We start from the raw sequence: 13,832 nt of genomic DNA, 5'->3' as shown, positions 1-13,832 counted from the left end.
GGGTGTTACAGGGATAAGACACGTCCCAAATGAAAGGCAACATGGTTGGACTATATATTTCCTCGTTGTCCAAAGCCTCATCTCAAGATGTCGTTCTCTTTCAGTGTGATCAGTGCAGTCTGTCTGTGTCTCTGTCTCTGATGTCGTTCTCTTTCAGTGTGTTCAGTGCAGTCTGTCTGTGTCTCTATCTCTGGTGTCGTTCTCTTTCAGTGTGATCAGTGCAGTCTGTCTGTGTCTCTATCTCTGATGTCGTTCTCTTTCAGTGTGATCAGTGCAGTCTGTCTGTGTCTCTATCTCTGATGTCGTTCTCTTTCAGTGTGATCAGTGCAGTCTGTCTGTGTCTCTATCTCTGATGTCGTTCTCTTTCAGTGTGATCAGTGCAGTCTGTCTGTGTCTCTATCTCTGATGTCGTTCTCTTTCAGTGTGATCAGTGCAGTCTGTCTGTGTCTCTATCTCTGATGTCGTTCTCTTTCAGTGTGATCAGTGCAGTCTGTCTGTGTCTCTATCTCTGACGTCGTTCTCTTTCAGTGTGATCAGTGCAGTCTGTCTGTGTCTCTATCTCTGACGTCGTTCTCTTTCAGTGTGATCAGTGCAGTCTGTCTGTGTCTCTATCTCTGGTGTCGTTCTCTTTCAGTGTGATCAGTGCAGTCTGTCTGTGTCTCTATCTCTGGTGTCGTTCTCTTTCAGTGTGATCAGTGCAGTCTGTCTGTGTCTCTATCTCTGGTGTCGTTCTCTTTCAGTGTGATCAGTGCAGTCTGTCTGTGTCTCTATCTCTGGTGTCGTTCTCTTTCAGTGTGATCAGTGCAGTCTGTCTGTGTCTCTATCTCTGGTGTCGTTCTCTTTCAGTGTGTTCAGTGCAGTCTGTCTGTGTCTCTATCTCTGGTGGTCTTACGGCCCCACGTGGCCTCATAATGGTAAAGACAGAGTTACGCCGTTCACGTCATGGCGCCTCTCCTACATAGACTTCTATTGAGAATGGGGACAACAAATAGGGAGAAGTCCTGGACTCGGTCGGAAGTAGGCAGAAATACATTAAACCCGCAGGCAACAGCCCAGCTTTAATGATCTTAAATCCCTTCATTACTACTTTAAAACAGTTTGCATGTTGCACACATGCCTAGCATTGCTCTTATTTGCGCAAACTAAACTAAAATCTTTTCCAGCCATTCAGTTGCAAAAAAAAACAAAACTTTTTTAATAATTTGGGGACTCCCCCAAATTGGAAAAGTGGAATGTAGATTGGAGTAGTGGCTTAGTGTCTGGAGACACCTGGCCTCAATCCTTAAATCAGCCAGCCTGGGGGAGAAGCTCTGCGTCAGCCCAATTTGCCACCAGCTGTCACCTCCATTTACTTGACAAGTGTCCACCCCCTGAATTGGGATTCACCTTTTGTTTAGTTAGGGAGCTTAGATTGTCAGTTTTGTTTTGGACGGCTTAACTCTTTTCCTTTTCAGGTAGGGTGTTTGGCCTTAATTGGCCTCCCCGGACCCCGGCGATATACACTTTCCCTATACTTACAGTATATTGACATTTCTAATTTATATGCAGTTTCTGTAAACCTCAACTTGTCACTAATGATAAATGTACACCTTTTTTGGTTACCTGTGGTTACATGTGTTACTCCTTAGCCTCCTAGACTCCATATAAGGTTGTAACAGGTGGTCTAATGTCACTGTCACACAGAGAGAAGGACGTCTGGGTTTAGCATATATAGTTATAAGTCTGTGTGTGCGTGCTTTGTGTGTGTGTGTGTGTGTGTGTGTGTGTGTGTGTGTGTGTGTGTGTGTGTGTGTGTGTGTGTGTGTGTGTGTGTGCGTGCGTGCGTGCGTGCGTGCGTGCGTGCGCGCGTGCCCATGTTTGTGCGTGTCTACGTGTGTGTGTTAAGCTTAATCACTAATTACTCAGGTCTACCATTCCCGCGGCGACGCTATAGCTGCCATGACAGTCAATTTACACTTCACTAAGCATCACAAGAACTCATCTAAATGACTTCTCTCTGCTGCTCAGTGCTCACTCACACTCCTCCCTCCCCCCCCCACCCTCCCCCCTCAGGTTCCCATGGTACCCAGGCACCCCTTCCCCACGGTGGACGTCCCGGCCCACGCCCACTACACCATCGGCTTCGTCATCCTGGCGGTGGGCATCACCGGCATGGTGGGCAACTTCCTGGTCCTCTACGCCTTCTGCAGGTATTGATTGATTGATTGATTGATTGATTGAAAATTACACTTGACGAAATCTTGACACTGACGAAGGCCTGCGCGCCGAAACGCGCTCGTCTGTCTGGTATGACTGCTGCTGCGGAGCACTATCGTTATTAAACAAAGACTCCTGCTCGACTGGAAGTGCGGATTTAATTAATTTTCCATATCTTCTTTTGGAATCTGCACCCAGCACACGCCCTGGAACTATATAAAACTGTCTGAGTAGAGCGGCCCTTTTCCCTTGGAGTTGACTGATTTATTAACAGTTTGCAGAATTACAGTACATTTCAAGTACAACCCAATACAACAACTGTGAGTGGACGACACCATAAAGCATTACACTTGTTTACAGGCTTGTGTATTGGCTATACTGTACCACATGAAGCTTGTGTTCCTATAGGGCGGCTATGCTGTACCACATGAAGTTTGTGTTCCTATAGGCTGCACCAGAGTAATCTATAGTAAGAGAGTGGCGACACGCTTTGATCTCGCCGCAAAGCGGGTGCTTATGGGCTATAATTATAATAGTTCCATACATCCCAACCCATTGAGATAGAATGAGCACTTTCGCGTTCCATTGTTTCAATGGGAGTCAACGCTAGTGTCGCCACTCTCTCACTAGAGATAGATAGATTCTTTATTTCTGTGTCATGCACCAAAGGCGCCCAGCCCACATGGACTTACAGGACACACCATAACATTGCTTCAATATTGCATTGTGTAAAAGAAACATTTTTACACAAACAAAACATTCTGCCTCATTTGCCACGATTTGCATAAAAAGTCTGCCAAAGCAAAAATACCCCTCCCAAAACAAAACTCCAGCTTCTCATAGTCCTCCAACCAGAAAAAGCCAGCACAGATGGTTGTCATCTTACAAAACAATACATGTCTTAACTCTTCATATAAAGGGCAGTAAAACAAAAAAAATAATTTCAATTTCAATTTCTTTCAAATCACACACTAGACACACTCTGTCCTCCTCAGGAGTACCAATGAATCTACCCGTTTCTAAAGCTAATGGTAAGGTCCCAGAATGCAGCTGTGCACAAAAAGATCTCTGACCTTTGGATATATTTTGTGCAACATAAGGATCAGGGCCATAATTATTTTTAATAAGACGATATGTTCTTAGTTTAGGTTTGTACCATAAATCAACAGCCCAACTCTCCTTATACCCAAGGAACATATAGTTCTGTATTTCATGAATATTACAGCGTAGTCTATTTAAATAAATAGACTACGTACTACTGCCCAGATTACTCTGGGCAGTACACAACATAATTTAGTCCACACACTGGAGTGTGTGTGTGTGTGTGTGTGTGTGTGTGTGTGTGTGTGTGTGTGTGTGTGTGTGTGTGTGTGTGTGTGTGTGTGTGTGTGTGTGTGTGTGTGTGTGTGTGTGTGTGTGTGTGTGTGTAACGTGTGTGTGTGTGCACAGGAGCCGGACCCTGCGCACCCCGGCCAACATGTTCATCATCAACCTCGCCATCACAGACTTCCTGATGTGTGTGACCCAGGCTCCCATCTTCTTCACCACCAGCATGCACAAGAGGTGGATCTTCGGAGAGAAAGGTCAGGTCAGACACACACACACGCACGTGCACGGGGACGTGCACACATAGATGGGGGGGCTTCAGCCCCTGCCCTTTTACCCCGTCTGTAAAACAACTGCCCTCTCCAGACCACGAATGCAGCGTTCACTATGGTGGACGAAATGCAAAATGCCCTCCTCTCCTTTCCATGCCATGCCGGGAGGCAGCATTCGGGAGAATTGTTATTTTCCGAAGACTCTTGAACTAATTTGTTTTTCGGAATCCATGTCATTACACCGCATCTCCAGTAGATAAAGAGTGCAGGGGGAAAAAAAACGGTGAAAAACGAGCAAAATATTCCTAATAAAAAAAAGTGCCCTTCTGGGCACAGGTCTCCACCAGGTTATCCACAGATCCGTGCAGTTAGAGGTAAAAACACTTTTGGGCCAGTTATAGCGCCACCTTGAGGCTGAGTTGAAATTGTTCATGTGGCATTTCGTCCTCGGCCTAGTGGGAATGTGCGTGCACAATTTCAGGGAAATCACGCGATGTGTTCATGATTTGCAGCATTTTGTTTGAAACTGAGCACTCCTGTGAACTTTGGAAGCCAATCTTAACCAATCAGGATGGAGTCTGAGAAATCTGAAAGACCCGTTTCGTTGAATGGCTCTAGAGAGACTGTGTACTAATTTGCGTGATGTTTGGACAAAATCTGTAGGTGTACTGTGAAAAAACTTGTTTTGCACAAAGCGGCCTCCTGGTGGCGCTATAACAGGCCGTTCTGGAAAGTTTGGGGCAGAGGTTCATGGTTGGCATCCAGGGAGTGTGTGTGCAAAATTTGGCATCGACCGGGTTAACGGTGGCTGAGATTAGCTGGTCACGGACGGACGGACACACGGACACACGGACGGACGGACGGACGGAGTGCAAAACATTCTCTCCCCATGCCTTCGGCTGGTGGAGACAAAAACAGTGCCCCCTGTTGGTACTCTAAACATATGGGAGGGACATTGCTGTTCCTTGGAGTGGTTGCAGCACTCTCCTTCGGTCCACCCATTCCTTAAGACATGTGAGATAACTTTTTTTATCTATCACTAAACACATTTAGTGTTTTAGGGTTAAGTAAAACATGCCAGTACCTCTTCCATACACTGATACACACGCGATTGCAAGTGCACACACACACACACACACACACACACACACACACACACACACACACACACACACACACACACACACACACACACACACACACACACACACACACAGAGAGGAGCCATTTACCACGTCTCCAGATGAGCAAACACAGATACAAACCTCAGAGGAACACATACCGACAAACACTATATTTACTGATTCCTATCGTGTCCCGCGTGGAACATATAGCCTAGATCTACAAGATCACAACGCTTTGCCCTGGGGTGCTTCAAGGGCTTGTAGATCGGCTGTACACACACCGGCACGTACAGTAAATACGTACGTAAATTAGGCCTGGGGCCTGGCCTCAATGCTTATCAACACACGTCCTCTAACACACACACACACACACACACACACACACACGTTAGACAGCTATAGCTATAATGTGGTACACACACGTTAGTAGTGACAACGAAGCACTGTTATGGCTACCACATTACATTACGTATACACACATTCCCAGTTTAGTATCTTCTCAGCCAACCCTATAGTCCTATACTAGTTCAAACACTTAAACCCCTCGAGAGCTTTAGAAAACTGGGTTGGCTCCGCACATGGACCTCTCTTTCTTTTCTGTCTATACACCACAAATCTCTGCCCCAAAAAACAAGCTCACGACACGTTGTTTTCACCCCGTCCCCGAACAGTGCCCGCATGTGTGCGGGCACTGTTCATACTGTAGATAGAGCATCTGTGGAGCAGTGCAGGGTTCAGGGACGTGCAGACAGTGTTAAGCCCCAACACACACCGTCTGTGAAGCGGGCACGCAGCGACGCGGCACAGGCGTTGCCGCGCGGCAACGCCTGGAAAATAGAACAGTGGCGTATCGGAGCTTCAGGCGAGGCATGAACGCGCGCCAGTGCGTGTCGGACGCCGCCGGTGTGCGATAGGTTCATTGAAGATAACAGAAGGTTGTTTTGATGCTTGGCGTTCGCAGACGGTGTGTGTTGGGCTTTAGAGAGGCAGGGGCTGAAATAAGCCTCCATGAGGAATATGAGTTGATGCCGTCTGGCAGACGGTACAGATCACCATACTGTAAGCTCAACAGATATAAATTCTCTTTTTGTTCCACTGTCAATCAAAGCACTCAATAACAGATAACTAAGTGCTGAGGGAAACAGGGAAGACCTTAAGATGGGAGAGTGCAATACTGCAATACTTGAACCTTGATATATTTGCACAGAGTGGGTAGGATAATTATTTATTTGTACTATGAACTGTATTTTTTTGTACTGTGAACTGTGTGTATGTATGTATGTAATGTATAACGCTGTCTCGTGGTGCCCAAGAAGTCCCGTAAGAGGGCGCTTTTGGACAAAAATAGCAGATCTACAAGCTCTCAACGCGTCGCACTGCGACAATTTACAATTTACAATTTAGGCATTTAGCAGACGCTCTTAATCCAGAGCGACTTACATTTAGGCAAGAACAAAAGCATGGGAATACATCACATAAAAGCATTTATCATGAAACATGCGTAAGCTAAGAAGGTAACAGTGGAATATCTATATGATGAAACTATACATACACTATACATAATAAACTATACATATTCACTACTATGCTATACATATGTACTATGGCGTGCTATGACTATATACAATACAATTATAGTGCTGTCTACATAACATGCTATAAGTCTAAGTCAAATGCTATCTAAGCCAACAGAAATTCTATCTAAGGGGTTAGGGTAAGTGCTATGGGCCATGATGGAGTCTGAAAAGGTGGGTTTTCAGGCTACGGCGGAAGATTGGGAGTGATGCTGCAGTTCTGACTGCAATGGGAAGTGCATTCCACAGTTTTGGAGCCAGAAGGGAGAAGAGTTTGGGACGTGTGGAGCGTTGTCCCGGCGTTTTTAGTGAGGGTACTTCCAGTTTCCCTGCGACGTGTTTCTTGCTCAGCGACACAGACACTTTGACACAGACTGGACGCACCAGTGGGCTAACCAGAGACCTAATGATTCCCAGATGGCCTCTCTCTCAGTCTCAGCCCACTCAGCTGATGTTTGTTTATGTACATTTCTTGAATCCGATACCTAAAATACTGCCTTAAAATTAGGCCTGCAGGGTCTCTGTAATAGACTGAAGTCAAATCAAATAATCAATCAATCAAGCAATCATCAAATTAATCACGCTGCCTCAGGCAAATTATTTATCTATATATCCCAGCCCCCAGCTGGACTATCAGCACTATAGCTGGAGTCCCACAACGATGCACCATCAACCCACTATACGTTTCTCACGCTAAGGCAACAGCTGCACGTTAAGTACTGTAGGGCGGTGAATATTCTGCTATCTCATGTTTACTGTGTTTATGGTAAGCTTACATTTCATAGCATACTTATTTACACGCACCTCGACAGTGCAGGTTGCAGGGCCAATGAAGCACCTCCTTCCAAGCTTATACATTTCATATCACAAACACCATAGTAAAAACTTTTTTTCAAAAATTTAATTTTGGAAATTATCAATCGATTTTCAATCATTTATAATGAAAATCGCGATTTTGAATTTGAATCGACACCCCTAACATTAAGACGTCAACATTAGCTTGGTAGACTTGTTGTGTCAATCAATGTATTTTTGTTATTCGTGTCAATGCGTATTTTCAAACGTTTAACCACTTCAACCCTCAATACTTAAACTCGAACTTGTAGATCGTCTGTTTTGACTAATATTCCCTTCAGAATAGGGATGCTATAGAGTTGAAGAGGTCAAAGTCAAAGTTGTACGATTAGTCACACATCACGTTACCGCACGGTGACATTTGTTCTCTTGAGCGGTGAGCAGCAGCGTGCGCCGCGCTGGGGAATCATTAGTTGATTTGACCCCCAATCCAACCCATTGATGCTGAGTGCCAAGCAGGGAGGCATTGGCTCCCATTTTTACAGTCCGGGCCGGGGATCGAACCCCCGACCTCCCAGTTTCGGGGCGGATACTCTACCCAGACAGCAGCCCACTGTCTGGTTGAGGTTAAAAAAGGAAAAAAAAAAAGAAGAAGGGTTGACGTCCCCCAATAGTATAACTCTGAGCACAGCGTGTGTATTTTGGAATTTGGAGAATGGTCTCACGCGGCACAAATCATTATCTTCTTTGAATAGACTCATCTTATAAAAAAAACATTTGATACAAGGAATTGACACTCACATCTGCTGAAGAAAACGCGGAGAATGTAGGAGTGAGGGAGGCCTCTGAATGCTGTGCGCCCGGCGGCTCCCGGCAGACTCCCGAACCTGTCGGTTTGCAGGCGCGCTCGGCTCCGCCAAACGGAACATTTTCAAATCCGCTCTGCACTTTCCCAAGCATGTGTGGGCATGAAAGATAGCAAGTTTAGGGATATAGCGCATGAAGAACATGCCAGGTACAAATGACGGAGTTGGCACAACGTACCGCAGGTAGTGCGGCCGTAAGATACTGCTTGGGGACAGCGCCAGCTGCTTTTGGGCATGATTAACCCATTCTGACCTGAGATCAGATTCATACGAGGTTTCCGCCGGACACACACTGGTCTGATGAACCCATTCTGACCCGAGATCAGATTCTAAAAAATGTCAGTAGTTCTTCGATTATTCAAAAATAGCAGACCTACAAGCTCGTATCGCGCCACTCGGTGGCGCGATATGAGCTTGTAGATCTGCTATTTTTAAATAGCTAAAGCATAACATGATGCCGACACCAAAATGGGTGCCCGGTCAGAATGGGTTAACGGTAGTGCCAGGGGAAGCATGCATGTATAATTTTAATTTATTTTGCTACATTACATATACTGTATAGGCTCACCATAAGCCCTGCTCACAAGCTTCCGTCACTCTTTTATCAGTGGGAGAAAGTAAGTTGGGACATTCAGTACTTTCTTTTACTCTTATTGTCTCCACCAGGCCAAAGTGCATTTTTGCACTCCGTCCGCGCGCGTGTGTGTGTGTGTGTGTGTGTGTGTGTGCGTCCGTCCGTCCGTGTACAGGTCCGTCCGTCCGTCAGTTAATCTCCAGCACCGTTAACCTGGTCAATGCCACATTTTGCACATACACTCCCTGGATGCGAACGATGAACCTCTGCCCCAAATCTTCAAGAACGGCCTGTTATAGCGCCACCAGGAGACTGACTTTTGTAAAACACATTTTGAGATATTACTCCTCCAGATTCAAGACGGATCTGTCCAATATTTCATATTCCATCCTAATTGGCTAACATTGGCTTTCAAAGTTTGCAGGATTGGCCTGTTTTGAACAAAAAGCCTCAAATCATGAACTCAGCGTGCAATTTACGTGAAATCTTTCACAGACTGTCCTACTAGGCTGAGGAATATATCCCACCCTTTTCATTTTGGCCTGTTTTAGCGCCACCAACAGGTGGATTATTGCAAAACACATTTTTGAAACAAAATGCCTCAAATCATCCAATTGCGTAAGATCATCACATTGGCCTATTATAGCGCCACCAGGAGGCGACAACCTGACCTGCCCTGGTGGAGACCTGTGTGCCCCGAGGGGAACTTTATCTAGTTATTATTATTATTATTATTATTATACACTATCCAATTCAGCCATGAATACATTGCAACCATTTGGAAATAGCTGATCCCAATTACACTCAATTACACTCTGGCATTGGGTCCTTTAATCCACATCTTTATTATGTCATCATTGAGAGCTAGTTATACATATACTATAGATAGATATTTATTTGTCATTACAACGTGTACAACGAAATTAAAAGTGCCAACCAATCAGTGCATCATATCACAAAACAACATACTGTACAAGCTAAGACAAAACACACATGACTTCTTGTTATTGCACAACCCAGGCAGCACTAATGCACAAACATGTAATTTCAGTGTAAAATGTAAAATGTGTCGCAGCAACAGATCATTTTTTTAGCAGCATTGAGTGCAACTACCGCTGTGGGATAGAAGCTGTTACTGAATCTGTTGGTCTTGGACTTGATCACTCTGTACCGTCTGCCTGGTGGCAACAGTTCAAACAGTGAGTGAGCGGGGTGGGAAGTGTCTTTCATAATGTTCAGAGTTGTTTTATGACATGTTATTATGATATGTAGTTCTTCCAGTGTGGGGAGAGGGCAGCCAACGATCTTCTGTGCTGTATTTATGACCCCCTGGAGCTTTTTCCTCTGCGCCACTGTACAGCTGGTGTACCACACACATATGCAGTATGTCAATATGCTCTCTATGGAGCACCGATAGAAGGACACCAGCAGTCTCTGTGTGATGTTGTTCCCCCTGAGCACCCTCAGGAAGTAGAGTCTCTGCTGGGCCTTCTGCAGCAGCTCAGAGGTGTTCGTGCTCCAGGTCAAGCCCTCCTCCATGTGGACTCCCAGAAAACGGCAAGAGGACACCCTCTCCACATGTATATATATGTAATTTGTAAGTTGATTAGCGGCATACTGTGGTTACTCTGCGCCGTATGCACCGTCCCGACAATTTTGATGCGTATGCACCGTCCCAGCAATTTTGATGCGTATGCACCGTCCCAACAAATGACGTAATGACTAATTGTGCCTGATACGGCAGTGGTGCCAGATTACATACATGTATACATAGGAGCATTACCTTTAATCCTCGCGACACTAAAACATATCATTACGTCACCACCATCCAAAACCATTGATTTTATACATATACATAGTATATGTATAACATCAATGGTTTTCGATGGTAGTGACGTAATTGGCGGGATGGCTGGGACGGTGCATACGAGTCCCAGGCGAAACTAGTACTTGCGCGCTCTGCTTGCGCAAGTAATACTAATACATACAAATTATACAGCACTCAAAGACGCTTCCACTGCACTTTCCGCTGCTGCCTGAGACAGCTGCCATGGCTGGCTGCGCTCTCTCTCAGACTAACCAGGAGATTCTTTCCAAGACTCGACCCACATGTGCTGAAAGCAGCCCGACCACTGTGTGTGTGTGTGTGTGTGTGTGTGTGTGTGTGTGTGTGTGTGTGTGTGTGTGTGTGTGTGTGTGTGACTGCATGGCTCCCCGGGCTAATAATGTAAACTGTGATTTTGCTAAGCCTATACTGCACATTTCATATGATATCACACCATATAGTAAAAACTCCTTATAATAAAAACTTGAAAATCATGAATCGATTTTGAATCGATTTTAATTCGAATCGACACCCCTCATGTTAAGACGTCAATACACAACTAGTAGTCATTCGCTTGATAGACTTGTTTGACAACACTTTACATTAGTGTTGTGTCAATCAGTGTATTTTTGTTAGTTTCTATTAGGTTAGTTTCTATTAATATGTTCCGTGCGTGTGTGCGTGCGTGCACATGTTTCCCTGTGTGAGACATAGTGATGAGGTCCAGGGGGTCTCCACACCTCGCTGACCAAACCAAGCTGATAGCCATGACTCACCCTTTACCTTTGAACTGTCAAGCAGACACCTTTACCTCCTCCTCTCCTTACTGTATGTACAGTAATACTGCAGGAGAACTGTTGAGTGAGTAATTGAAATGGAATAGAAAGGATGTGTACACTGTACAGTACACAGAGCTATTGACATTGCAACTGAGGGAACTGAGGGATATTGCAAAACCATAAGAATTGTGCATTTGCTGTCAGAAATCGTTGGCCTATAAATCCAGGATAGGTTAGCTTGGAGCTTTTGTAAGGTTGTGCACAGATAGCAGTTGTTTTTTGTATGTACACATGCAATTCATTTTCTTTCTTTCAAAGTGTCTAAATGTATACAGTGTATAATAGCCTATGTACAGTGTTTCTACAATTACGCTCCAAAGCGTGGCTTTGTGTGTGTGCCCCCCGTAGTGGGAGACACAGTACAGCCAAGTCTATGGACTATTTTTACGGATACTTCGATGACTTCATCATCGTGACTAAAGCCCTAACCACACCAAAGGGTCAAGAAGGATTTAGCGTTGTCCCTGCGTTGACCCACGTTGACCCTAGTGATTCATCGCATGGAATTCAATGGCCCCAAACCACACCAAAGGGTCGAGACGGTTTTAGCGTTAACTCCTTGCAACCGTTTGGACCCAAGGAGTTGCATCTCTCTCTCTCTCTCTCTCTCTCTCTCTCTCTCTCTCTCTATCTCTCTGAGGACATCAGCTTGTTAGTTCTGCAGTGCTGTTTGTTTTGGGTCATACATCCAGCTGTATTGATCAATGAGCTGTATTGATCGGCGCTCCCTAAACAAAAGGCAATCCACACTACAGAATCTTATTGGACAAATAAACCCTGCCCACTCCTCCGCCCCTGGGCCTTTCAGACACCCACGGTACAGCAGTGATTCTCACCCGGGGCATTCTCACCAGGGTGTTGCATCTTTTTAACAAGGTATTTGCCTATAGATTGAGTTCTTATTCTTAATGCCTTGTGTGTTTCCAAACTTGAACTTTTTCTTAGCTGTGTATCCCAACAGGGACCCCTGGGGTGTTGCCAGACACCCCACGCTGAGAACCAGTGCCACATACTGTATGCAAAACAATTACGCAAACCATTCCAATGCATGACATGCAACACACAAAGGAGCTTGCACACACTCCCATACACAAACGCACACGCACACACACACACACACACACACACACACACACACACACACACACACACACACACACACACACACACACAGGTCATTATTGTCTTTTTTGCTTGAAAACTGATACAAGGTCGTTCATGCAACCTCATTATTGTGACTCAGTTCTAAAGCAACTGTAACTGCAACACTCAAACGTTTTCATGTCAAGGACCCCCAGAATTAAAATGTATTTGGCCGCGGACCCTTTTAAATATGATTTTAAAGGTTTTTATCGCGACAAACATTCTAAAGCTTGTAGATCAAATTGACATTATCGTGTGAAAGTGGTTAAAAGGGCTATTCCCGCTAAATTTGATAAAATAAATAAAAATAAAATGCCCTCCACTTTCTACCATGCAGCCCTGGTAGAACCTGGTTAACACCATGTTGAGCACTGAGCAGTGGAGGTACGTTCTGACGGGCATCGATCCCCATTCTACAAAATGTCCTTTAAATCCTGACAGTTTTCTGAAAAACCCTATGTTTCTATGTCAGCGGTTCTCAAACTATTTCATGTCAAGGACCCCTAGAATTATATGTAATTGGCCGCCGACCCCCATCTGAAAATATGTTGTTCCAGGGACCCCCCCAGAAGCAAAGATATGAGTTAAAAATGTTCGCTCTGAAAGAATATACATTCAAAGACTTAAAAATAGCAGATCTACAAGCTCATATGATCTTGTAGATCTGCTATTTTTTAATAGCTAAAGCATGACATACAGCTTAAAACGCCAAAAGGGGTTCACGTCACGAATGGGTTAATGCAGACATTGTCGCCTGGATCAACGGCAGGTCTGCTCAAGAGGGGCGTGACAACGCAAGCGTAAAAAAAAGAAAGAAAACTCAACAGAATCCAGGTCTGGTCAGTCGCAGACATGTGCACGAAACTAGCAAGCGTGCAACAATTTCACGGGGCCACGCTTCCGTTATTGCCCCTCGACTTCTCCGCGCATTTCAGGAAAAAGAAACGCAGGTCTGATGGAAAATGAATTACTAGGCGTGTTAATCGCTGCCCGTTTGAAAGGACCTTTAGGGTTTTTTAACCCATTTAGACCTGAGGACAATTCTACAAATGTCTTCTAAATCCTGACAGTTTTCTGAAAAACCTATGTTTCGATGTCAGTAGCCTGGGGTCCACCTATGCTTTCTATGGCATAGGCAGCTCCCGGCAGGATCCGCCGGGAGAATCATGACGCAGCTGCGCTACATGAGACTAATTAATTAGAGCGACAGAGAGAGAGGAGTGTGTGTGTGTGTGTCAATTTAACAAAGGTGCAGACGATCAGTAGAGAGTGAGCGACGTTTGCGCTACTCTATGCCG

At 45.0% G+C, this 13,832-nt stretch overlaps 1 protein-coding gene across 1 annotated transcript in view; it reads left to right on the top strand.

Annotated features, from left to right (window-relative positions):
• The window catches only part of opn4b (opsin 4b), a 93,103-nt gene that overhangs the window by 30,901 nt on the left and 48,370 nt on the right, over positions 1–13,832 (top strand). The window contains exons 2-3 of the mRNA XM_083788254.1: positions 2,053–2,189; positions 3,646–3,779. Coding sequence (XP_083644380.1) covers positions 2,053–2,189; positions 3,646–3,779 — 271 coding nt within the window. The remainder of the gene's footprint in view (positions 1–2,052; positions 2,190–3,645; positions 3,780–13,832) is intronic.

Source organism: Protomyctophum parallelum (genome assembly GCF_964188405.1).
Source record: "Protomyctophum parallelum genome assembly, chromosome: 17".
NCBI lineage: Eukaryota > Metazoa > Chordata > Actinopteri > Myctophiformes > Myctophidae > Protomyctophum > Protomyctophum parallelum.
Note: the sequence above shows the minus strand (reverse complement) of the source record. Positions and strands in the feature narration are given on the sequence as shown.